The sequence below is a fragment of the Chrysoperla carnea genome, chromosome 4 (assembly GCF_905475395.1).
Source record: "Chrysoperla carnea chromosome 4, inChrCarn1.1, whole genome shotgun sequence".
Lineage (NCBI taxonomy): Eukaryota > Metazoa > Arthropoda > Insecta > Neuroptera > Chrysopidae > Chrysoperla > Chrysoperla carnea.
This window is the reverse complement of record NC_058340.1, coordinates 28,199,486-28,226,312: the sequence shown is the minus strand read 5'-3', so window position 1 is coordinate 28,226,312 and position 26,827 is coordinate 28,199,486. Positions and strand designations below refer to the sequence as shown.

Genomic DNA, 26,827 nt, shown 5'->3' with positions numbered 1-26,827 from the left:
ATAAGCCAACTAGTTATTTACAGAATTTATACAAATATTTTTACGTATCATTTCCAGTTTATAATCACCGTTTAACTCTTAATCTATTAGGCGTGAGTATTTTGAGCAGACTACGCTGTAAACTGCACTTATGTAATCCAATATACTCAGAGAATAATTTTCATTATATTTCAGAGATTTTTAGAAGATGTGGATGCAGATAAAATTTCTATAATGAATCGTGTTGTATCGTTAGCTGTGACTGGTAAAGATGTAATAAACGAGAATCTTCATAAAATTGCAGTTCATAGATTCAAACCCAATTTATTTAAAAAACTTCAATATATCTGCCGTATAATTCGAGTATGTAATTCATAATTATTAAATAATCAGCAATGATAATTCAAATATAGTTCTGGATTTATACTGAGGCCACTCGTAGCTAATTCCCAGTGCGGTAAATTTTCATGGGCTCTTTTAAAATTTTATTGCTACGAATTTCTTGTTGTTTCTTTTAAAAATTGTGTAGGTGCTATTATTTTACAGTGTATGTGCCAAATAAGTTGCCTAGCTAAATATGACAAAAAATATCCTAAATCAATAATCATATGCATTTTTCCAGATATTGTGGATAAATAAGCATGTAAAGGCTCGTGCAGAAAAAATTGAATCCACCTACAGAATTCATGAAGATTATGATAAATTTAAAAATTGTGGTGAACTTTTCGATTTCATTGAAAAACATCATTTCGTTATCGGTGAAATATTTCAGTGTCATAATGATTCAAGTTTTGCGTCAATATTTTATAAAGTTCTTTCAACTGTTATTCTTATGGAAAATAATGAAGAATTTTCATCCGAATATTTAGAAGATATTTCTGTTTTATTATCTATGAATAATGAAGCATTATCAGCAGAAGTTCCAATGAGATTAGAAGAAATTGCACAAATTATTTCCAGGTATTTTTCTAAACTGATTTTTTAATATTTACTACCCTCTTAATAATCAATACTGTCTACCTTAAATCCCAAAAAAAAGTTCAAGAATCCAAGAAGATGCAGAACCCAATTGAACTAGTGATTTTAAATTGTATATACGTCCCAGGCAACTATCTTAATAAGCCGCGTTCAATTAATTTCTTAGACTTTTTACTAAACGGTATCATTCATTCAATCAAACGACTAGGCAAATGACTTAGATCGATAACGTTAAACTATACTTGACTAGCCTAGGCATTTAAAATTATTCTCACAGTTTGATTCCGTAAACAAATAAAGTACCTACTTCATTTATTTTATTTCAGGTCTGGAAAATTACAAGAATTTCATAATTTAAAAACTGACAGTATTTATGATTGGCTTAGAGTAAATATTCCAGATGCATTTAGTAAAATTGAAGATTTATTAAACGAACATGGCCATCGTGGTATAATGGAAGTAAGTCCACGCCAATTACGAAGGATGCCTTTTTTTGATCCCCTGAGTTTTTTTGCTGCTTGAAAATTTATTCATTTCTAGTTGAAACGACAAGCAATATAAGAAAAAGGCATTTTGTGTAAATTGTTTCCGTGCTTTTATTTCTTTCATAAATTGTACAAAATTTTTATTTGCAGTTTGATGTAGCAAGTGATCCATGGATATTAAATCCAAAACCTTTACTCGAATCTTTAATCGTTACCACTAAATCATATCAATCACGAAAAATAAAAAGTATTTCTGTTTCTGATATTCTAAATAAATTAAAAACACCTAAACGTCTCTGGACAAAGTATGTACCAAAAAATTAATTCATGTATTTTGAAAATATCCTTTACAATAAATATTTCTTTGCAGATTATTATTACGAATTTTATTACCGAAAATAAATGCAGCTGTATGCATTAGAGAATTTACAAAATCTATTTCAATACAATGTTTTCATAGATTACGACTTGGATACCGAAAATTGGGTAGAATGTTGGAGTCAGAAGGTCGTTTACCTGATGCACAATTAATAAATCATTTACATCCAGTGGAAATACGAAAATTAATTTTTAATAACGAAACACATTTCATTCAAAAGTAAAAAAAAACTTGAGAGATTTATTTAAATTTAATTGTTATTTATCATAACATTATTTTTTAGGGCGATTAAACGGCGAAAACTCCAGGAACAGTGGCGACAATTAACGTACGATGAATTTTTTTATGGACATCCCGTACCTTTAGAATCAAATAAAAATGAAATGAATAATAATGAATTAAGTGATGAAAGTGAAACTTTAGTTATTGGCACTCCTGTGTATCCTGGATATATTAAAGGACGTGCATGTGTTATTAAAAGCGTATCTGATGCCCATTTAATACAATCAAGTAAGTCGCGAATAAATTAAAAACCTCATCATTATTCTTTATAAAAAATTTTAGGTATTTCTTTATTTTTTCTCTTTTAGATGATATTTTAATTACAACTGCTACTGATATTGGATGGTCGCCATATTTTCCTATGGTTTCTGGTATCGTCACTGAATTGGGCGGTCTTATTTCACACGGTAAATTTTATTTTTAACTATTGCAAATTATTTAATAATTTCTGATTTCCACTTATTCGTATAGGTGCCGTTATTGCCAGAGAATATGGAATACCTTGCATAATTGGTGCTAGAAATGCGACTAAGAAAATTTCAACTGGAGAAGAAATTATTTTGAATGCAACACAAGGAAAAATTTTACGAATTAAAGAAAATTTAAGCTAAAATAATAAAATAGTTTAATATCTGTTTAAAAACTGTTAATAAAAATGTTAAAAATTTTTGTTTTTTATAGTTCTTTCTAATTTTTTTCTAATTACATAAATAGCAGCAGCATATCCTGGATTTTGACATTAGGCGGTAATTAATCCAAAGAAATACACTTTTTCTAAACCCACTCAAATAATGTTCAATTCACCCAAACGATCCTGTCAATTGAAAGCTTAAAAGATAAATATACTCATATCCATAATTTTTTGATTTGGTATAGTCGGATATAATATTGCCGCCTGTATAAGCAATAGTTTTTATTTATTGTAGCCAGTTTGATAAAAAAGATATTTTATTTAAAAATGAAAATTCTCAATTGATTTACTTTTTTGAAGTACCTAGTTGTTTTTACAGATAATTACATGACAAAGCACTATTTTTGTTAGTTTATCGTAGAAAACATTTAAAAATTTTGTGAATATGTGTAGATATCAGTCAATCATTTGATAAATACCTACGATTAATAAATGCTATTGACATAGATAATATTTGTTTGTGAGTAGATAAAAAATCTAGCTTAGAGCTTGAATCTGCTTATGAATGGATATTGTAGAACTCGTTACATAATGTACAATGAATTATTCGTTATTATGCTGATTAGCATCTTTGGGTATAATAAATAGGCGTGGTGATTTAATTGCTAATGAAATAACGAAAAAAATTCACAAATATTTATATAATAAAAAAATTCGTCGATTTTTTAAGTATCCGTCTAAATTATTTCAAATATAATTAAATTATAATTAATGCATTTAAAATTCGTTTAAAAATGAATAAGTTGAACTGTCCGCTCCGGTAAGGGAGACACTCCCTACTAATAGACCGGCGTTTATAATAATACCTTGTTGTACCAATTTAAAATGAATTTACTCAGACAAATACAATATGATTGTTAAGTGACCTTGTATTCTTTTAATATGCTAATATAACTATCTATGAAAATTTTATCACAAAAAAAATTTACGTAGTTCAATTAAGAAAAAAAATGATTTATTAAATATAAATATTATGCATTAAAAATATTATGCTTTAGAATGTATCTTTTACCGGTAATTTAATCCATATGCAATTAATTTATCATAGATTAAATAATAACAAAATAATTTTAATCATCTTAAGTTACTCATAATGTGTGCGCAAAAACACAACATTATAATAAAAATTAATTTGGTATTTTAGTTTTAAAATGGATACCACACTTGTACAATTATTTTCGATTGTTGTGGTTTTAATCTGTACATATATATTTTTTACTAAGAAAAAAGTGAAAATTGGTAATATTAGTAAATTAATTTGAATAATAAATGATTATTATTTAAAAAAATTTAATTAATTACCTATTTTAGATTGGAATTATTTTAAAAAGATATTAATATCGTACCGTATATCAAAATTTAAAAAGAATTTAAAACATGATTGGGTGACTGATGCTAAATCTATTGAAAGTACGACAATACTAAACAATGATAATGTAAGTTTCATTACTAAATCTTTAACCGGCAACGTTTATCACACGTATAACTCTTAAGGATTTGTAAGATTTTGGGTGCTGCTCTAGTTACCCATTTCGATAAATGGGTTATAGTTTTTTTACTAAAATTTAAATAGCATAATTCCAATTGGCAATTTTTATCAAGACTTACCTACAGAGCCGGCACTAGAATTAAAGAGGCTCCGGGGCAAGACTAAGTTCAAGGCCCTATTTCTCTATTGAGTTTGTCAACTCAATTTTTGTAAAAAAAGTGAAACAAGGCATTATATTTCTATTCATAAATCATTTGTTTTAATTGTCTTACACATTTTTCACGTTGTTTTACATATTAATTTGTAAGTTAAAATATCAGACATTATGACATCATCACTACATAGTATAAAACAAAGTCGCTTTCTCTGTCCCTATGTCCCTTTGTATGCTTAAATCTTTGAAACTACGCAACGGATTTTGATGCGGTTTTTTTTAATAGATAGAGTGATTCAAGAGGAAGGTTTATATGTATAATGACATCCATTAAATAGTGGAGAAGTACTGCTATTTTTGAGGTTTCTAATGTGATGTCGTAAATAATTACTTTTTTTCCGCATACATTGCAAACGCAGGCTGAACCCTACGAGTTTTATCAAAATAAAAGAAAGGGGGATTGTTTTACTCCAAATTTAACGCGTGCGGGCCACGGGCAGTAATGAATAAATCAAAACTACTGGATCGATTTTAATCACATAGGCTATATATTTTATACCCGTGCGAAGCCAGAGCGGGCCGCTATGTTTTTATATACAACGTTCACAGTTTTTCTGTAGTGTATTTAGTATCAGCATTGCACCCGTGCGAAGCCGGGGCGGGTCGCTAGTCAATCATATAAAGTAGTAATATATTCTAAGCTATAACATTATACTATAATATTATATGAATTATATAAAGAAAGATGAGATATTCGGGAAATCATTATAATTCACTTTTACTTCGCTAATATTCAGAAGTTATTCGATTAGATTTTGGTATTTCGATAAGTTTTTCTGATTTGTCTTCGCTCAAAACAGGGTTGTAGTTCCTGCCCTGCTTACCTACTTGTTTGCATACAACTGCCTTTTTATAAATAATTTATGAGATTTCACTATTATTCAAAATATCATATCATATAACTCCTTAACTATGTCCTAACGGTTCTTTTCAGTTAAGATTTTTTCTACCTCTGAAACCTCAAGATGTGAAATAGTAGGATTTTTTTGGTTCCATTAGTTTGAAAATATCTGGTTGACACAGATTGATACATGATTGATACAGACTTTATTTTACAAATTTAATTTTTTTTGCAGCAATTTGATAGTCATGCTATTTATGGTTTCGATACAAAAGGCAACTCTTTAGTTGCTCGTATAAATAAAAGAGGTTTTCAAATTGTGGAAATATGGTTACAACTTCGATTAGCTGATGGAAACATGTACCAATTACCAGGTGAAATATAATCCCTATTTCTGGATTATTTTATATTACCGTAATTTGAGTTTTTTTCCAGTTCATCCAAATACAAGTATTTGTTCCCGAGAAAAATCAATTTGGTCAGCAAATGGACTTAAGTTTACTATACTAGAGCCGTTTATACGAATTCGAGTTACATTTAATGGCTTATTACGTAATTGCACACAGAATGGACTCCATAGTGAAGAATTCATTCATGCAAAATTTAATTTCATGTAAATTAAATTGAGATTTAACAGATTAGTTTTTCACGAAACAAATTTTTTAACACAATTCCTATTTTAGTTGGTCTTCGTGTGCGGAACCGACTCACTGGCCACTTGATCATAGTACATCGCTATTAGCAGATGCTTTATCTTTGGAAACATTGCAAGATGAACCGTGGTAAGACATTTTATATTCTTTCTGTACCATAACACACATTTTATACTGGCTCCTTTTCTAATTTCCTAAAAAAAACTAAATATAGTGAGTTATGTTTACGAAGTCGGCTAAATCGTATCTAGTACAATTTAAATATTCTAGATCATTCACATAATAATCTAATTTTTTCTTCCTTCACTATCTTCTAATATTTTTTCAGATTTCTATTTTATCAAAATAAATTTTCTCTATTTTCAGTATAAGGCCATCTATATCAGGCTATGACCAATATGGGGTACTTCAAGGTGAAGTGTTTTTAAATGAAGAAGCGATTCAATTAAGTTTACCATCGTTACGAAGTAGACGAAAAGGGAATAATGTTGATGAATTGAGAGATCAATTTGAGTTAATTGGAGTTTGTGAAGATGCAGTATTATTTCAAATTGGCGTTGCTTCGAATAATACTTTAACAAAGTAAGTTTTTGGCTAAAAAACCAGATTCCTCTCAGATTATGTTGATTTCTTTTAATACCAACATTTATCCATTCGATTGTGAACTTATTTTCTTAAGTTATGACTGGAATTGAAATCTTTGAATTTATTTTAAAATACTTTTATTAATATAGCTTTAAATATGGAACTATACGAACAATGAATGGGGTAACTCATCCTTTAATCGAAAGTGATGTTTCGATAGAACTTATAGGAACGTCAATCGATAATATTCCAAAAATGTTTGTACTTAATTTTAAAGGTAGGTAATAATTAGAAAAATATTTTCAACAATTTCTTAACCAATTAAATGACAAACACGCATGAAAACCTTTTAGTTAATGGCCAAAAACATAACAACATTTTCTATTTGCAAAATAAGGCCACTACAAAAATGTATGGTGGCAGTCCTTGCAATTTCGAATCGAATATAATTCCTTTCCAGTGTTGTTTTTCTTCTGAAAATGGAAACGGTTTAGCAATTTTTGAATATAAACATAAAGGTAAGTAGCAAATCTAGTAAGAATATTGAGTTTGCGACATGCATTTTATTTAATACTGACTTTTTAGGGGCGTCTAATAATGAATCGCAAATTGTTCCACGTAATTATTTGACATTTTACGATATTCAAGACACATTAAATGAATCTTTAATTGTTAGATTTAATGAGAAATTATGCCAAGCAGTATCCATTGTGGGTGGGAAAGGAGCTTCGCTTAGTTTAATGTCATCAATTACTACTTCAGAGGTAATGCTTCCATATTCTAATCCAAAATGTGTCTCTTTAGTAGTGTTTTATGGCTATTTTAATTTTTTTAGTTTATTATTCCTGAAGGCTGTTGTTTAACGAAGTATGCGCTTCAGAAACAATTACAAATTTCAGATTTAATATTATTAGTGCATGAAGTCGAAAAGTACTCTTTAAATGACATAAAAGAATTAGAAACGGCATGTAACATGTAAGTCACCCTGCTACGTCTGCTTGCAGAAAAAAATTATTAAATTTGTTTGTGTTTTGAATATTTTTAAGAACTGAAAAAAGATTTACCACAACTCCAATCGACGAAACAATAGCCGAAATTGTTAAAAAACATCTTAATGAGTTGAGACAAAAATCCATTGAATTATACGGACAAGAAACATGCCGTTTTGCTGTACGGTCATCGGGGTTGAATGAAGATAGTGAAGAGTCTTCGGCTGCAGGTCAAAATGAAACTGTACTCGGTTGTTTAACAGATGAAGATGTTTTAAATGCTATACTAAAATGTTGGGGATCATTATTTGCTTTCAGAAGTGTTGCATATAGAAGGTAAAACACCTAAGTTGCCTTCTTTCTCTATCAAATCAATAGTTTAAGAAAGCTTATTTTCTATTTAACGCCTTAACAACTAATTTTGGTAGGCAGTTGTGTCATATGTCCCTGATTTATTCTGCCTACACAGTTTGCATCCGATCATTTGCTTAAAAAATTTGATGGGAATTATAATTTTAGACAACATGGTCAGGCAGTAAATTGCGGTATGGGAGTTGTAATACAAGTCATGGTACCATCAGAAGTATCCGGTGTAATGTTTACATGCCACCCAACAACACAAAATCCCAGTCAAATATTAATAACTGCCAGTTATGGTCTTGGAGAAGTAATTTCTTACACCCAAATTTTATTTACTTGTACACTTAAGTGAACTGTTTTATAACTATTTCAGAGTGTTGTTTCAGCCGCTGTACATCCAGATCAATTTATAGTAGAGAAAACTTGGGATAACAAAATTAGTATTCAATCGCGACAAATTGGTGAAAAAGCAACACAAATTGTTATGTCCGAAAATTCAACAAGTACTGTAAACGTAGATAATTTGCATGCTCAAACATTATGTATGACTGATGAAGAAGTACTTACTGTAACAAAAATTGGAATATTATTACAAGATCTTTTTGAATATTATTGTGACGTTGAATGGGCAATTTACAAGGTACCTTTACAAGGCATTTTTGTGAATTTTTATTTAAAGAATTTTTTGCAAAATTCAATCATCGATACCAACCCTTTAGCTCACTTTCTCAGAAACTGAACATCCTATGCAGAATTCACATTACGTAGCTTACGATATTAAATATGAGAGAACTATTTTGTTTACTTATTTGGACACGGACTTATATAGATTCGAATCATGAATCTCTTGCTATGTATGCACTGTCTGTCCATTAAGTTTCTCAATTGCTTAATTACGTGTTTGCAATATTTATTAAAGATTTATGTTTTTATAGAACAAATTATATATTTTACAATGTCGAGCCATCACAACGACAAACAAATGGACTGAATTTGAGCTAATTCATGAGTTTGATTTTCCAATAGTATCAAATTATGAACTGACTTCTTTTGCAAATTGTATTGAAGTATGTCCGAATCCATTATCAACGTTGTGTATTTCAATTTTTACATATTATTTTAACAAAATTCAGCATCAGTTTAAAGGTAATAGAGAATTGCATCGCTATTATGGTTACACAGTATTTAGTCAAAGATTGGCCCTAAATATCTTTTGGGTAAGCTATTATATGAAAAAGTAGATCACTGTATTTGGAGCTTTTAAGATTTCATATCCACAACTTTTCTATATTGCAGACATTTCTGGCTGATCTAGACAATGAAGTCAAAATTCAACATAGAGTATCATGTTTGGCTGTGCTTGGTGAAGACATAATAAATGACAAAGTCCATAAATTAGCCGTAAAAATAAATACACGAAATAATTCGAAGAATGATAAACCGTCTCCTTGGATGATTTTACAGGTTTTGTATCAATTTAATTATTTAAAAAATTAATCCATGTACTAAAAAATAACTTTAAAGTAGGAACTTTAACAGTCATCAAAATCTTGACCGACTTAAATCTTGCCCAATAATGGGCCCCGACTGATAAAGTCGCTATGTAAACTAGTGAACTTCTTTCGATTTCTTTCGAAATCTTTTCACATTTTTTATAACGCAGTCGGGTTTTATTATTTTTTTAATTATTTATTTTTTGTCGCTTATTTTTCACTTTTTAATTACTGCTTTTAAATTATAGATGATGTGGCTATTTAGCAAAAATTTTGAATTTACAAAACAACTATCAGAAAATTTCAAAATAGATTTTAATGAAATAGATAATTCAAAAGACTTATATAAATTAATTTTGAAATCATTACCAAGTTTAATGGAATTTTCGAACCATCATATGATGAGTTCCGGTGGATCAACATTTTATAAAATATGGATTATGTCAACCCTCTTAGGCTCCAGTCAAGGTAAGAGATAGAACTGTTGGAGGGATTTAACTTTTTTACAAAGTTTTTGAAAAAAATTACTTAACTGTTTGATTGATCATAAAAAAGGTACCTATATGTTTTATTTCAGAAATAACTGAAGATCACCTAAATGATTTTACGAAAATTTTATCACTTGAAAACAACGTTCTTTCAGGGGAAATTCCTAAGAGGTTGAAAAACGTGTCGAATGTAATTGCTAGGTAAATAAGAAATACGAAAGGAAAATTTTCTAATAATAATAAGTGATAAATTATAGATCTGGTAAATCGAAAGAATTCCAAAAATTGACTCCTAAAGAATGTTTACCTTGGCTTCAAAAACACGTGCCAGAAGCAGAAAAACAATTTCAAGAAATATTAAAAGAACATGGTCATCGAGGTATAATGGAGGTATTAGTATAAATTTCGAAATCGTAACATTCTACATAAATGGAACAATATATTTTAAATTTCCAGTTTGATATGTATTATGAACCTTGGAGTTTAAATCCAACACCCTTACTAGAAGCCTTACAAAGTACATCACACATGGAATTAACCAACACAGAACGCGGTGAAGTTAATATAAAAAATTTAATAAACAGTCTTAAAACACCAAAAAGCTTCATTTCAAAGTAAGATTATCTTTTAGTTTTAAATCTAACTTTATTATTTTTTAAGTCTATATAATTTAAAACGGGAGTTTATATAAAGTTAATTCCTTTGACGTTCTTATAGAAAAAATCGAGACAATTTTTCTAGCTTATTTATTTTCAACAAAAAAAAAAGCTATCATTACTTTTTCTTTAAACATTCCTTTCCACGGTCAGAGCAGAAGAAGATAAAGCGTAACCAATATAATCCTTTTTCGACTTTTTCTGTATTCTAAAGACTTTTATTTATTTTTATTTTATTTTCTTTTTTGTAGGTTGTTTTTAAGATATTTAATACCAAAATTACAATCTTGTATACGCAGTCGAGAATTTACAAAATCTGCACTCATTCTAGTAGGACATAAATTCCGATTGGCATTCCGACATTTAGGATATCTATTGGAAAAAGAAGGGAAGTTACCAAATGCCAATCTTATATTTTTCCTAACCAAATATGAGCTTAATGAATTAATCCATGAAAATAAGACTGAATTACTTGAGAAGTAAGTTTAAAAATGTAGTCTGATAATTTTTCACGAATTTTATTGTCTAATTTTTGAATTTACGTAGGGCCGCCAGAAGACAAAAGTTGTATCCACAGCTGAATAAGATAACATATGAAGAGTACAATTATGGGAGACCTGAACCAATTCCAGACGTAATATCAACCATTGATTTAGAAAGTGATTGTACACTAAAAGGCACTGCTGTTTATCCTGGTTTAATACAAGGTCGTGCTTGTGTTATTACAGATATTTCCCAGGCTCATTTAATTCAACCAAGTAATATAATTTATATCTAATGTCTAGTCACAAGCTAGAGTAATTTTTCATACGTCTAACATATGAATTGCATCATTTATAGACAACTGTCTATGCTGGCAATAAGAGTCGATCGATAATGTTTGAATGTTTGAGAGTTTTTTCTCTGAAAAAGAGTCTAACAATTTATTTTGCCTTGATGCATAGTTTTATTTAAAAATAGCTGAGGTATTATAGAAAGTTTCTTAAAGGATTGTAATCATGCTCGCATGTGACTAGACGTACCATAAACTCAAATTAAAAATCTTTAATGGCTTAATTACTTTTTATTTTAGATGATATTTTAATAACTACTGCCACGGATGTTGGTTGGTCACCATATTTCCCAATGATTTCAGGTCTTGTAACAGAAATAGGTGGTTTAATATCGCATGGAGCAGTGATTGCTCGTGAATATGGTATACCTTGTGTTATTGGTGTCAAAGGTGCTACAAGAATGTTTGCAACTGACAATCAACTAATTCTGGACGCAAATAAAGGAAATATTTCACGTGTAATTACTAAAGATCAATAAAAACCAGTATTTGTTATTTTTAAAAAATTTTTTAAATGCTTACACATTTTTCCCCTTAAAAAAAATCGAGAAACGCAAAAAAAAATTTTGTTTTGGAATTCGATGATGATGATTAGATGGGGTAATTTTGATCCAAAAATTTAAAAATCAGGTTAATTTAATGATTGACTGAAGAGTTTCTGAGATATCGCAATATTTGAATCGATTTTAGTCCGTATCTCAAAAACTATTCGACCAGTCATCAAATGCACCCGATTTTTGTACTTTTTGGGCCAAAATTACCTTATTCACTGAGTTTCATCGAAATTAGAGAAAAAAAAAAATTTCGATTTTTTGCAATTTTTTTTAGGGGTACCCGTTTGAAAAAATCGAGAAAATCGCAAATAAAATTTTTGTTTTTGATGAATCTCAGTTTGTGGGGTTAAAATACATAAAATTGTGAACAAAAGGGAGGATAAGTGAGCGCTATAACGTGATAGTCATTGTTTTTAAAGGAGAAATTGCCCAGCAAAGCGGGCGGGTATCTGCTAGTTAATACAATATATTTTCAAGAATTCCCAGCAGCGATGTAATTATTACAGTACGTTTTGACATCGCACTGTACCTATTTTTTAAACCATGTGATGTTAAAAAATTAGATGTTAAAAAAGGATGAAATTTTAATAAAAAATGCAAATATAAAATTTTTAAGGTGTACAAAAACCTGTTTAAAAATAAAATTTAAAAAAAAAAAAAAAAACTAATAGAAGTAAAGAAGAACAGTTTGTAAATCACTTTCGTTATTTATGTATGGCTATCACCAATAAAATTTGATTTTAAGCTTTTAATAAGAAATTGAAACATTCGTTTTCCAACTTTTTTGAAAAATTGTTATTTTTATAAAAATTTTATATAAGTTGGAAATCGGATAAAAATGAGACAAATAATAAAGTTATTTTTCAATAAATTTTCATATTTTTGATTAAGACTTCTGTTTCAACCATACTGTATGCATGCGATTTTGAATTTTAATCTTTTGAATTTTTTTTCTCAAATCATATCAGAGTCAAGTGCCTTTTTGATAAATATGATGTAAGATTAAAAATAAAAGATTGGATAAAAATAGCGTACCTAATAACAATTCATACTATCAGTTATTTTTATGGATAAAGAAAATACTTGTGAAAAATGAAAATCATTTTATTATTATTCAGCATAAATTAAAGTTTATCCAAGAACATATAGGAAACTTATTATTGGCTTTCAATTAAATTTATAATTAAAAATTTGAAAAATTATGAAAATGTGATATTATTTGAATATAACTATTACAAAAAATTATAAAATCATTTTTAAACACTTTGTAAAAATTATTGTAAAAAAAAGTGAAGGTCAAGTTTAAAAAAAAAATCATTTTATTTATTTCATAAACAATAATTTTCAAAAAATCAATATCATTTTCCAGCCAAAATGATACACACACTCCCACCATATGTCAATTACTTCTTTCCACACCCTCCATCATAGCATTGGAAGTGAATATGATTTTTGTATCAAGATGTATACAAATTATGTAATGTATATTTTAAAACATCTTCCAAAATCTTCTTCAATCAAACTAAATACAACGACTGAGAAAATGATATTAAACTCTTCTATTAAAAGAATATAGAATCTCATTCCAATGCCTGTATTACCGCAATAGTTTTAATGTTTATTTAATTATAATAAATTAAAAAGAATTCGAATGAACTTATACGTAATTACTATATATATATATTTTCAGGGTAGGTTCTGTAAGAAACTGAAAATAAGACGAAAATTATCCAATTTTTAACTTTATGACGTCATCAGAATCCAAAAAATTTAATTTTGCTCTATCACATCCAAATTGCATTCAATTTTGATAAAAAAAGCATGCAATCCTACTAAATTTGGGTCATACTTTTCAAATTTCATCAAAATTAAACCTAGCTCTAATTGAAATCAAGAATGTGGAGTTCTGGTCCCGGAATTGAGCACATTAGTGATAGCTAGCGAAAAATTAACATCACAGCTGAAAAGAATGACTCAAAATTAATGGATTTCAAAAAACATTCCAATAATATCGGGTCAATTTTACCTGTTTTATCAAAAAATCGAATTTTTTAACTTAATGACGTCATCAAAATTTAAAAAATTTAATTTTGCTCTATCACATACAAATTTTATCCAATTTTGATAAACCAAGTATGTAATTCCACTAAATTTGTCTCATAATTTTCAAATTTAGGATCAAATTAACCTAGCTCTAATAGAGTCAAGAATGTGGATTCCTGATCCTGGAATTAAGCACATAAGTGTGATCCAAAGTTAGTGGGTTACAAACAAAATTCCAATCAGATCGGATAAAATTTGCCTGTGTTATCGAAAAAATCGAATTTTTTAACTGTATGACGTCATTAGAATCCAAATAATTTAATTTTGTTCTATCACATCCAAATTTTATCCAAAATTGATAAACTAATTATGTTATCCTACTAAATTTGGATCATACTTTTCAAATTTAGTGAGTTTCAAAAAATTTTTCGATAAAATCGGATCAAATTTGCTTGTTTTATCAAAATATCGAATTTTTTAACTTTATGTAAATTAATAAGCGCCTTTTACATGATTCCCTACCAACTTTTTGTTTTACGTTTAAAACATACGTTTGCTTTGCGCCTCAATTTTTTATAGGTACGCCAGTGGCGGGTGCCTCCTTTGCCATGCCCTAGTTACGGACCTGAATATAGGATTTACATGTTAAAAATGCTTTTAATCTATAAATTTAACATCGTAAGGGATATTCAAAGATTTACCTGCTTATAAAGGGCATTAATGAGAATGTATGTACACGATTTAAGGATGATCCTACGGAAAAGTGATTTTTTGAGATCGTCCTAAAGTACAAAGATTGTTTAGGAATTATGGAAAACTTTTAAACATCATTTTCAACATCGTTTTTCAGCGTTATTTTTAAAATTCACTTGTATACAACTTGAATTTTATTCAGACACATCAACCGAACATAATAATTGCATAATAATTGCAAAAAAAATCGAATTGGAAAGTTTTCCCTGCTAATTCGAACTAGTCATTTCATCCGAGAGGGATTCGACATATTATTATATATTTAAATCTCAACATATTAATCATACTTAACTAATATTTAATTTGTTTATGTAAAAATGACGTATATATTAAATATCTGTATTTATTTATTAAATTAATAGTTCTCTCTTTTAAATATATTAAATCACAAGTGGGGAGAAGAAATTCTTCTCTTTTTAAATACATAAATACAAAGTTCATTATACCTTGTTGTACAAATTTCAAAATCATTTGTCCAGAAATATGTTATAATGATTGTTGAACGACCTTGTAATTTAATAATGTAAAAAGTTTAGTATCATTATTATCAATAAAGTATGTTTAAGTTATTTTAATAATAAATACAATTAGAGGAAAAAATATTGATTTGTGAATTCAGAAATATGTTTTAGCTTTTTATCTTGCAGTTAATTTAATCCAAATGTAATTAACTAAATTTATCACTGATAATAAATTATAACAAATAATTAATTATCATCTTGACTTTCTCAAAAGTATGAACAAACATAGCATACCTTAATTATTTACAGCAGAAGAATTAAATTATTTCTTTTAATATTGAAAAATGGATATTACATTTATTATACAAATATTATCATTGGTTGTTCTGTTCATTTGTTCATACATATTTTATTTAAATTCAAGGAAAACAGTGGAAAATGGAAAATATAGCAAACCAGGTAAATTAAAATTAAATTAATTTCAATAATATATCATTAAAAGTAATTCTCTTTCTAGTTTGGAATTATTTTATAAAGAAATTCATATCTTATTATCGTTTATCAAAATTTAAGAAAAATTTAAAACATGATTGGGTCAGTAATGGAAAATGTATTGAAAGTCCAACAATTGTGAAAAATGAAAATGTAAGTTGAACATCAGTAATTTTTTTTCACCCTGCATACTCAAGATGCTTGATTTTGAAGTAGTATATTGTGCAACACGTGAACAAGCCAATTCCTTACGAGAGGTGAGCAGAATTAGTTTTAATACTTAGCCATGGAAAGTGCGAAAGGCAGGTTTAAAGTCAGAAGACATTAATTCATGGTATGTTATTATTGATATCGATGCCACGCAAAGTTTCACCGTCTTAAACACACCTAAAGTTCCACTAAATCTCCCATTGGCTTTTTTTATAGTCGCTTTAAAAATAACGTCGCTTCGATCCGCTATGTGTACCTACTGTATGGAATAGAAAAATTACCCCGGATAAGATTTAAAAAATATCTGTCTTTAATTGATTTTTGCTTTTAGCATTTTGATAGTCATACCTTTTATGGTTTCGATACAAATGGTAATTCCATAGTTGCACGGATAAATAAGAGAGGTTTTAAAATAGTTGAAGTATGGTTACAACTTCGATTAGCTGATGGAAATATTTATCAATTACCAAGTATGTATAACTCTTTAAAATATGTATTGCTTATATTTACGTATAGGTATATTATATTTATTTAAGTCATGCACTAATTCGCTTAATTCTAGAAACTTCTGTCTGAAAAATTCCTATTATAAATTGATTGAATACAATAAATTTACAAAATTTTTAGTATAATTTTTAATTTTTTTTTTTTTTAGTTCATCCGAATACTAGTTTAAGTAGCCGAGAAAAACCCACTTGGTCAGCAAATGGGCTCAAATTTACAATATTAGAACCATTTATACGATTTCGAGTTACATTTAATGGTTTATTGCGAAATTGCACACAGAATGGAATTAACAGTGAAGAACTTATTCATGTCAAATTTAATTTCATGTAAAAAATTAAATAAACTATACTGAGTATAACAGAATAACTATAGTAAAGTTATCTTGTTATTGTGAGCATAAATATTAAAGAAGGACTTTTTTCTAGCTGGTCATCGTGTGCCAAACCAACACATTGGCCGTTTGATCAAAGTATACCATTATTATCAGATGCCATTTCTTTGGAAACTTGGCGAAATGGACATTGGTTAGATACAATGTATATTTTTTGCATGCTAATTTTGTTATTGTAATAATTATTAGGCACAGACCATAACATTTTTATTTATTTGCAGCATAAAACCATCTATATCTGGGTACGATCAATATGGAGTACTTCATGGAGAAGTGTTAGTAAATGAAAAAAAAATTACATTAAATCTACCTTCACTGCGAAGTAGGCGAAAAGGGAATCGTGTTAATGAATTACAAGAGCATTTCGAATTAATTGGTGTTTGTGAAGACGCAGTATTATTTCAAATTGGCGCTACTTCCAGTAAAAATTTAACTAAGTAAATTTTTGATTTTCTTTCTTAAAAGATTTCTTTAAATCCTAAAAAACTTTTATCAAACAATACAAAGAAAATTAATTTCTATAAACTTAGTTTTTTAATATAAATAATTTATTGTAGTTTTAAATATGGAACCATTAGAACCTTGAATGGTATGACCCATCCTTTAACAGAAAGTGATGTATCCCTAGAATTTTTGGGTACATCGATTGAAAATATTCCAAAAATGTTTGTGGTTAATTTTAAAGGTACACAAAGAAATATTATACAATCAGGAAATCTTATGTCTAAAACTCTGTTATCAAAAACTTAATTGTTTTAGTAAATGGTCAAAATCATAACAATATTTTTTATTTACAAACTGAAAACGCAACAAAAATGTATGGTGGAAATCCTTGCAATTATGAATCGAATATAATTCCTTTCCAGTGTTCTTTTTCATCAGAATTGGGAAATGGTTTAGCAATTTTCGAACATAAATATAAGGGTAAGTGATACCTTTATTAGATATCATTTGCTAAAGTTTAATTTCCATGTTTAAATTTTTTAGGACCTTCTAATGATCCTCCAATTGTTCCACGAAATTATTTAACATTTTATGATATTCAAGACACATTAAATGAATCATTAATTGTTAGATTTGATGAGAAATTATGTCAGGCAGTGTCCATTGTGGGTGGAAAAGGTGCTTCCTTAAGTTTACTGTCATCGATTCCTACTACAGAAGTAAAATATACTTCACGATGCTTAAAAGATTCTTATTTTTATTTGACACAAATTTTATTTTTTAGTTTATTGTTCCTGAAGGCTGTTGCTTAACAAAGTATGCGCTTCAAAAACAATTACAAATTTCAGATTTACCATTCTTGGTGCGTGAGGTTGAAAAATATACTTTAAGGGACATGGAAGAATTGGAAAAAACTTGCAGAATGTAAGTTGTACCGAATTCTATCAATATAGATATATCTAGAAAAAGAATGGTATAAAAACAAATTGTATATAATTTTCAGGACTGAGAAACGAATAATCGTAACTCCAATCGATGAAACCATAGCTAAAACAGTTAAAAAACATCTCAATGAACTTCGACAAAAATCAATTAAATTATACGGGCAGGAAATTTGCCGATTTGCTGTACGATCATCTGGATTGAACGAAGATAGTGAAGAATCTTCAGCTGCTGGTCAGAATGAAACTGTTCTCGGATGTTTAACAGATGAAGATGTTTTAGATGCCATACTCAAGTGCTGGGCATCATTGTTTGCTTTCAGAAGTGTCGTATACAGAAGGTATAACTATAATACATAGACACAATTCAAGAAACGCAATAAAAGTAAATAAGAACAAACGCACTTTGCAACTGCAGTTTCATAATTAAAATTTACATTTCTATGGCAAGCCTAAATCTATGTTCTCCTATCTTACTTTCTTTTCCAGATTTTAAAGATTCTTGTCTTATTTTGATCTGTGAATTTTAGCACCTGGATATAAAAAATTCTTAAATATTAAAATATTATTTTAGACAACATGGACAAGCAGTAAATTGTGGTATGGGAGTTGTTATACAAGTCATGGTACCATCAGAAGTATCCGGTGTAATGTTTACATGTCATCCAACAACACAAAATCCTAGTCAAATATTAATAACTGCCAGTTATGGTCTTGGAGAAGTAATTTCTTACTGAAATTAATTTTCTTGTACATTTAAGTAAACTGTTTTATAACTATATTTCAGAGCGTTGTTTCAGCCGCTGTACATCCAGATCAATTTATAGTAGAGAAAACTTGGGATAACAAAATTAGTATTCAATCGCGACAAATTGGTGAAAAAGCAACACAAATTGTTATGTCCGAAAATTCAACAAATACGATTAATGTGAATCATTTGCATGCTCAAACATTATGTATGACTGATGAAGAAGTGCTTACTGTAGCAAAAATTGGTATCTTATTGCAAGAACTCTTTGAGTATTATTGTGACGTTGAATGGGCATTCTACAAGGTATTACTTTTATGAATTCTTTTGTATTTTTCTATTTAATACTTAAAATTGTCAGTTAAAATTTTTGTATTTTTATAGAACAAATTATATATTTTACAATGTCGAGCCATCACAACGACAAATAAATGGACTGAATTTGAGCTAATTCATGAATTTGATTTCCCAATTGTATCAAATTATGAGTTAACTACATATGCAAATTGTATTGAAGTATTGCCAAAGCCATTATGTACGTTAGCCATATCGTTTCTTCCATATTATGTTAACAAATTTCAACATCAATTTAAGGGTAGCACCGAAATGCATCGCTATTATGGCGCACCATTGTTCACTCAACGATTAGCTCTAAATATTTTTACTGTAAGAAATCGACTAAGTTTTTTGATAGAATTATTATTAACCAATTTTTAACTGATTTTATATTATGTAGACGTTTTTGGCAGATATAGATAAAGAGGCGACAATGCACCATAGAGTATTATCTATGGCAGTCTTTGGTGAAGATATAATAAATCAAAAAATTGAGAAATTAGCTGTGAAAATAAATGCACGAAATAATCAAAACAAAGGTTTTAAGGGTACTTGGATAATTTTAAAGGTACATTGACTCTTCATCTATTAAAAATTTATTCAGCCTATCAAAAATTAAACTTGATTCATAATTATCATCCTAAATACATGCTAATGAACCTATAGTTATTAAAAAGCGATCTTAAATAAAATAAATAAATAAAAATCCTAATTGGTTTTTCAACGCAGAAAAAGGATTGCTTGAAATTTTTTCTTAAACCAAGAATAATTATCTATGTATTTTAAAAAGATGGAAAAAATATTCATGAAGCGAGAATAAAGTTACTTGAAGCAAGAAATCTCAGGAAAATTTTTGTCTTCGTTCATGAGCCAAGAACAACATTTTTTCTGAGAAATAGAATTTTTCTTGGCGTAGATCTATTAACATATTTCAAGAATTCTTTATAAATTATAGGCAATGTGGCTTGGTAGCAAGAATTATGAATTTACAAAAAAGAAATCAGAAAAATTCAAATTAGATTTTAATCATCTAAATAATTCAAAAGATTTACACCAGTTAATTTTGAAAGCAGTGCCTAATATTGCAGAGTATACGAGTTATCATATGTTAGCTACTTTTGGTTCAACATTACATAAAATTTGGATTATGATGGCCCTCTTAGATTCTAGCAAAGGTATGTAAATCGCTACTGCGGCTAAGCATATTTTAGTGAACAATTTTAGAAAGGCTGAGAATTTCATAGGTGTTAGCCAGCACCGATCCCTCAAGCGAAATAAGCTTCTCAAAATGGGAAACTTTGACTCCAATAAAGAGTTAAAGTTTAGCGTCTGTCTCAAGTTTTAACTGATTCTAGAAAGGGTAGAACCGGTTTCAATCGACAGATACTTCAAAAAAAGACAGTCAATGTGAGGTAGTTAATCGATGGAAGAGAAGGAGTTGTTTCGTGGTTCGCTAGCCCGCAATCAGAAAAATTAAGTTTTATAGTTTATACTTTAAAATAAATATTTATTTGAATACAGAAATAACCGAAGACCATTTAGATGATTTCACGAAAATTTTATCACTCGAAAACAACGTTCTCTCAGGGGAAATTCCTAAGAGGTTGAGAAATATATCAAATTTAATAGCAAGGTAAAAATAAGAAACTCATCAATAAATATTCCTGATAATATTTATGATTCAAATATTGTAGATCAGGTCAATCCAAAGAATTCCAACAACTAGCTCCCAAAGAATGTATACAATGGCTTCAAGAGCATGTACCTGACGCAGATGCACAATTTCAAGGACTATTAAAAGAACACGGTCATCGAGGTATAATGGAGGTAGGTGTAACTATTAAACTTGATAAGTTTTATATTAGTGGTCTAATAAATTCTAAATTTATAGTTTGACATGTACCACGAACCTTGGAGCTTAAATCCAACACCCTTACTAGAAGCCTTACAAAGTACATCACATATGGAATTAAGCAACTCAGAAAGGGGTGAAGATAACATACAAAATTTAATAAACAGTCTTAAAACACCAAAAAAAATCGTACCAAAGTAAGATTTCCTCATTTTATATTTAAACTTTCTAACTCAAAGTCTGTTTTTTTCTAGGTTGATTTTAAGATACTTAATACCAAAATTACGATCTTGTATACGAAGTAGAGAATTTACAAAATCAGCAATTGTTCTAGTTTTACATAAATTTCGACTAGCATTTCGTCATTTAGGATATCTATTGGAAAAAGAAGGGAGGTTACCAAACGCTAATCTTATATATTTCCTTAGCAAATATGAACTTAATGAATTAATCCATGAAAATAAGACTGAATTACTTGAGAAGTGAGTTTTATGATTATACTGATAATTTTTAAAGAATTTTCTTATTTTAATTTAACAATTGAATAGGGCGACCAGACGACAAAAGTTGTACCCACAAATGAATAAAATTTCATACGAAGAGTATAATTATGGACGACCTGAACCAATTCCAGACGTAATATCAACGAATGTAGATTTAGAAAGTGATTGTACACTAAAAGGTGCTGCTGTATATCCTGGTTTAATACAAGGTCGTGCTTGTGTTATTACAGATATTTCCCAGGCTCATTTAATTCAACCAAGTAATATAATTTATATCTAATGTCTAGTCACAAGCTAGAATAATTTTTCATACTTCTAACACATGAATTGCATCATTTATATATAATTGTCCAAGTTGGCAGAAAGCGTCGACTGATAATGTTTGATTGTTTGAATGTTGGAGATTTTCTCCTCTGAAAACGAGTCTTACAATTCATTAGTTTAAAATTTGGATGCATAGTTTTATTTAAAAATAGCTGAGCTATTAAAGAAAGTTACCTAAAGGATTTTAATCATGCTGGCATGTGACTAGACGTACCATAAACTCAAATTAAAAATCTTTAATGGCTTAATTACTTTTTATTTTAGATGATATTTTAATAACTACTGCCACGGATGTTGGTTGGTCACCATATTTCCCAATGATTTCAGGTCTTGTAACAGAAATAGGTGGTTTAATATCGCATGGAGCAGTGATTGCTCGTGAATATGGTATACCGTGTGTTATTGGTGTCAAAGGTGCTACTAGAATGTTTGCAACTGATAATCAAGTAATACTTGACTCAAATAAAGGAAATATTTCACGTATAATTACTAAAAATAAATAAAAATCAATACTTATTCGTTTTTGTTTTAAATACCCAATACCAATACCCAAATGACCCTCTAGAAAAATTTCGCAAATCATCCTACACACCCAACTTAAGATGCAGCCAGTAACGAAGGCGAATAAAACACAATAACAAAGATATAGACAAGTACCAAACAGTATATTACTTCGCAAAATGAATACAATCCAATCAATTCACAACTAATAATAATTAGTAAGATGATAAGTACAGAATAAAATGAATCAGCGTTGAAATAAAAAAATTTCTTGAGTATCCTTTCAGTAATTTGGTATGATAAATTTTCTGTCAACATCTATTTCTCTGGCTTTTTTTATTGATATAGATATTCAAAGATGAAATCCTTGAACGTATCCATGTCTTTCTTAGCCAGTAAGCCATTAATTTCAATGTTTGAAATAGTCCGCACTATACTATAATAAAAATTGATCATATCAAGTTGAAATAATTAGGAAAAATACTTGATTCAAAATTAAAATATTTTATCATTGCAATTTTTTCGGATAAAAAAAACTTAAAAATTTTGAAAGTAGTACACAACAATGTTGAAAATAGTATAATTTATCACCCACTTAAATGCATTGATTGATTAGATACTTTCAAGTTTTTGAAACCCCGTATCTAAAATAAAGGATTTTATAAAATAATAAAAAGAGTAAATGGGGCTTTGAAAGCAATCTTATGCACGCCCGACCAAATATTAAAATTTAATTATTTATAATACTAGCTCCACTCGTGCGGATTACCGAAGTAGGGTAAGGTACCCGTAGCTTAAGGCTAGATAAGTTATATAAAATATCATTAGTAATTTGCTTTCTTTTTATTTATAGGCAATTTTATTACAGATATGATATGCAAGTTGCATAAGTTACAATATTATTTCTCTAGTCCGTTTTTTTCCGGAGCGGAATATTTTTAGACTGCGAGTCTATTTTTCGTCATTAGTCAGCACGATAAGCTTTAAAATGAGGGGCAAATCATGGATTTTGATAAAGGACGAAGAAAGATATCGCGTGGACAGAAAAAGAAATGCTAAAGAAATAATATATAAGATGATATGATATAAGAGGGGTGATATTTCAGAGCAATTTGTCCAGTCAATAGGTAACTCAGAAACTTATCGTTATTTGTTAAGATAAGTAAGACCCAAAAACATAAAAATCGAGCTCATTTGACAATTAGATGAATATTTTTCGCGTTGTCTCCACAATCGCACCGAGTTTTAGCTTTTGAATACAGTATTTTAGGCAATAACTAACAAATTATTCACCCAATCAAATTCCTAACCAAAAATTTGTGTGTGATTTTTTCGTTGGAATACCCCTCCCAAAAAAATTAGTTGATCCGCTCTTGTATTATGAAGCCCTTTTTACTTCAAGTAAGATAATAAAATTAGAGCCCCACTTACATACTTGCAATCGATTTTACACCACTACACATTTGATAATTGGAATTACTAATTAAATTTCATTTAAATTTTATTCCTAACAAATCTACTTTTGGAACCCAAAATGATTATTTTATTTTTAATAGCATTAATGCAGCCAATTTTTGGTAAATTTGATAAAAGTTATAAACAAATGAGTAACATTAAAATAATATTTTTCATTCAGGGTCTTCTAGTTTTTTGGATAGTCGAATTATTGGTGGAGAAGTAGCAAAAGTAGGGGAAGTTCCGCATGTGGTAAGTTCAACGAGAACATATAAGAGTTTAATTTGATAAAAAATTGAATATTGATTGTTTTAGGTTTCATTGCGAAATACAAGTGGCATTCATATTTGTGGAGGAAGTTTAATTTCTGATGTATGGGTGTTATCCACAGTTAAATGTGCGCAATCGTATGTTTTTCCCAAATTATACATTTTATTGTATTAAATAGAACTTTCTTTACCTTTTTTTGGTAGGACCTATTCAATTCAGTATGGAAAATTAAATATCACTACAGAAAATGATACTGAATCCGTTATACGTGTGAATCATACCATTGTGCATCCAGAATATAACCCAAATGATACTCAACACGATATTGTCCTACTCAAAGTAAGTAAAATTTTGTAAAAACTACAAAATTGAAATATTTAAAATATTGAATGTTCAATAATATCACATTAGGTCGTTCAAAACGAAATGAGATCGGAGGAACTTGCACTCTCTCTCGGACAGTTTCATTTAGTTTTGATCTACCCATAAATAATATTATCCCGATTAGAGATTAAGAAAAGAGATAGATAATTCACATAATTTCTTCATTACTAGATTAAACGTTTTGGATTCTCCCTATCCCCAAAAAGTTAGTTGAATATTACGTATATTTATTAGGGATTAAAATTAGGTATCTATTCAATTTGAGATAATCATGGCAACTTTCTCTTCAAATACTCATTTTCTCTTCAATCTAACAATTTTCAATTTTTTCAAAGTTTATCTCAACATTTTTCAATTTTAAGTATGAAAACAAATGACCATTAAAAAATTTTTAAGCCCAAGAATTTTGGGTCAATTCTAGATGCGTACAGAACCCTTTTTCCGTTTTTGGCACTATATGAACAAATATCCAGGGCCCTTTGATTCATGGGGTTCTCTAATTGCTGCCAAAATCACTGCAAAATTCCATGCTTTTATAGAATAGGTGCCCCATGAGTCAAAAGTGTCTAGAGCCTCCAGTAGGTCAAGCCCAAATGCGTATATTATAGTTTGTAGGTATATGATGACCATTGTGATTAAAATTCTTAAAATAATTTTCCAGTTAGCTAATCCAATTAAAATAGATGATAATGTAAAACCAGCAAATTTACCACCAGAAGACGAATTCACGTGGCCATGGAGTGTGGGAACACTAGCAGGATGGGGTCGTTTGAAGGTAAATCTTTCGATACTTCGTATATTTTTACCGATTAACAATTTACTCTAATAGGTGGAAGGAGAATTCCCTAAGCAATTACAAATCGTAAATACAAGTGTAGTTGGTTGGGGGGACTGTAAATTCAATTTATGGAAAAAAGGAAATGTCTATCAGACTAATATTTGTGTTGGAGGTCGTCAAGAGGCATCGGGACAATGCTATGTAAGTATAATCATAACCTTGCGTACGGGGCTTTCGATTGACCTTGAATCCTTACCATGCATTATAGTATTGTGGTATCATACATTAAACTAAATCCGTACGAGTTCAGGTACCATCAACATAAAAATTTTAAGAAGGAAGGCCCCGGTTTTTGAAAATCTAGTCATGCCGTTATATATATATATATATATATCATAAAAATCCTTTTTTAGGCGGATGATGGTGGTCCATTCACTCAATATGGAATGGTTGTGGGCATATTGTCATGGTTCGTAGCACCACCTTGTGGCGCAAGAGGATTCCCTGCGGTCTATACACGGGTTGCAAGTTATAGAAACTGGATACGCGATAATACGGGAATTTAAATAAGTTTGCATAAAACCTTAACCATTTCTTGTAAAATCATTAAAAATATTGATGAATATATATGTATTTCAAAATTTATTTTGTCAAATCATTCTCATTTTAGATCTTGTGATCCAATACAAATTCATTTTCAAATCTTTAAGTCTTATGAAGCAGAAATTATTTTCCATATGTGTATATACGAAACGGAATCCTATGTTTGTTTTACAAAAGAATGTTCCTAGCCATAAATGTTTGCGTTTTCATAACATTTTCTTATTTAAAATACCTTTTTATCTCTTATTAGTACGAATTAATTTAAGAGAAAAAAGGAGGGAAGAAGAAATTACAAACGTTTTTAAAGTAACGATGTATACCTACGTAAAATGCGCATTTAAAATCATGACGAGGTAACATTACCAAATATTTCAGACCCTTCATCTGCGTTCCTGTATTGGTTTATGTGAATGTCTCACATCCGACAGTGCTACCAAGTGTCAACAAGCTACGAGCATTGATGCGTTGCCGTTTATAAGTTAAGCGAACACAGTTTGTGATGTTACAAAGATAACTAGAGAAATCAAGATGGAAGTCGAATTAGCAGGCAGATATACATATATTTAGTACTATCTACACGCCCAAGCCTATTGAGCGTTGCGGGGGAAATAACATTAATAAGTTAATAACACAAATGTAGCCGACTAGCGGGTAGGCACCATGTAGGCACGCTATTCCGTAGGTAATCGTTTTGATATGTTGAGAAGACCGACTGTCGACACACTCGTGTATCAACCACAACCAATGTCTTCCACCATTGCTAATACTTTGTAAATAATGCATTCTGTCTTATGGTTGTGTTACATTTTGCTAAATTAAAAAATTTTAAGTGTGTTAAAACCTAGAAAATAAATGAAATAGGCAGACAAGAACATAATTATTT

At 29.2% G+C, this 26,827-nt stretch overlaps 3 protein-coding genes across 3 annotated transcripts; all 3 read left to right on the top strand.

The window, feature by feature from the left end:
* The first annotated feature begins 9,719 nt into the window (after positions 1-9,719).
* On the top strand, positions 9,720-11,894 carry LOC123297328 (prodigiosin synthesizing transferase PigC-like). Its single transcript, XM_044878940.1, has 7 exons — positions 9,720-9,886; positions 9,996-10,107; positions 10,164-10,296; positions 10,363-10,520; positions 10,814-11,041; positions 11,109-11,320; positions 11,635-11,894. Exons 1-7 carry the CDS (start codon positions 9,796-9,798, stop codon positions 11,871-11,873), a joined length of 1,173 nt encoding a protein of 390 aa, XP_044734875.1. The 5' UTR covers positions 9,720-9,795; the 3' UTR covers positions 11,874-11,894.
* A 3,749-nt stretch (positions 11,895-15,643) lies between these two features.
* On the top strand, positions 15,644-22,456 carry LOC123298644 (prodigiosin synthesizing transferase PigC-like). Its single transcript, XM_044880736.1, has 22 exons — positions 15,644-15,664; positions 15,743-15,850; positions 16,239-16,377; positions 16,563-16,740; positions 16,840-16,950; positions 17,027-17,242; positions 17,363-17,490; positions 17,565-17,729; positions 17,793-17,968; positions 18,034-18,173; positions 18,253-18,531; positions 18,765-18,912; positions 18,978-19,244; positions 19,323-19,604; positions 19,675-19,842; positions 20,230-20,449; positions 20,796-20,907; positions 20,969-21,101; positions 21,166-21,323; positions 21,381-21,608; positions 21,675-21,889; positions 22,218-22,456. The coding sequence occupies exons 1-22, from the start codon at positions 15,644-15,646 to the stop codon at positions 22,454-22,456; spliced, it is 3,831 nt and encodes a 1,276-aa protein (XP_044736671.1).
* A 1,450-nt stretch (positions 22,457-23,906) lies between these two features.
* LOC123298600 (trypsin-like) lies at positions 23,907-25,986 on the top strand. Its single transcript, XM_044880661.1, has 7 exons — positions 23,907-24,031; positions 24,091-24,161; positions 24,225-24,316; positions 24,383-24,518; positions 25,225-25,338; positions 25,393-25,542; positions 25,755-25,986. Exons 1-7 carry the CDS (start codon positions 23,989-23,991, stop codon positions 25,905-25,907), a joined length of 759 nt encoding a protein of 252 aa, XP_044736596.1. The 5' UTR covers positions 23,907-23,988; the 3' UTR covers positions 25,908-25,986.
* Positions 25,987-26,827: the final 841 nt, after the last annotated feature.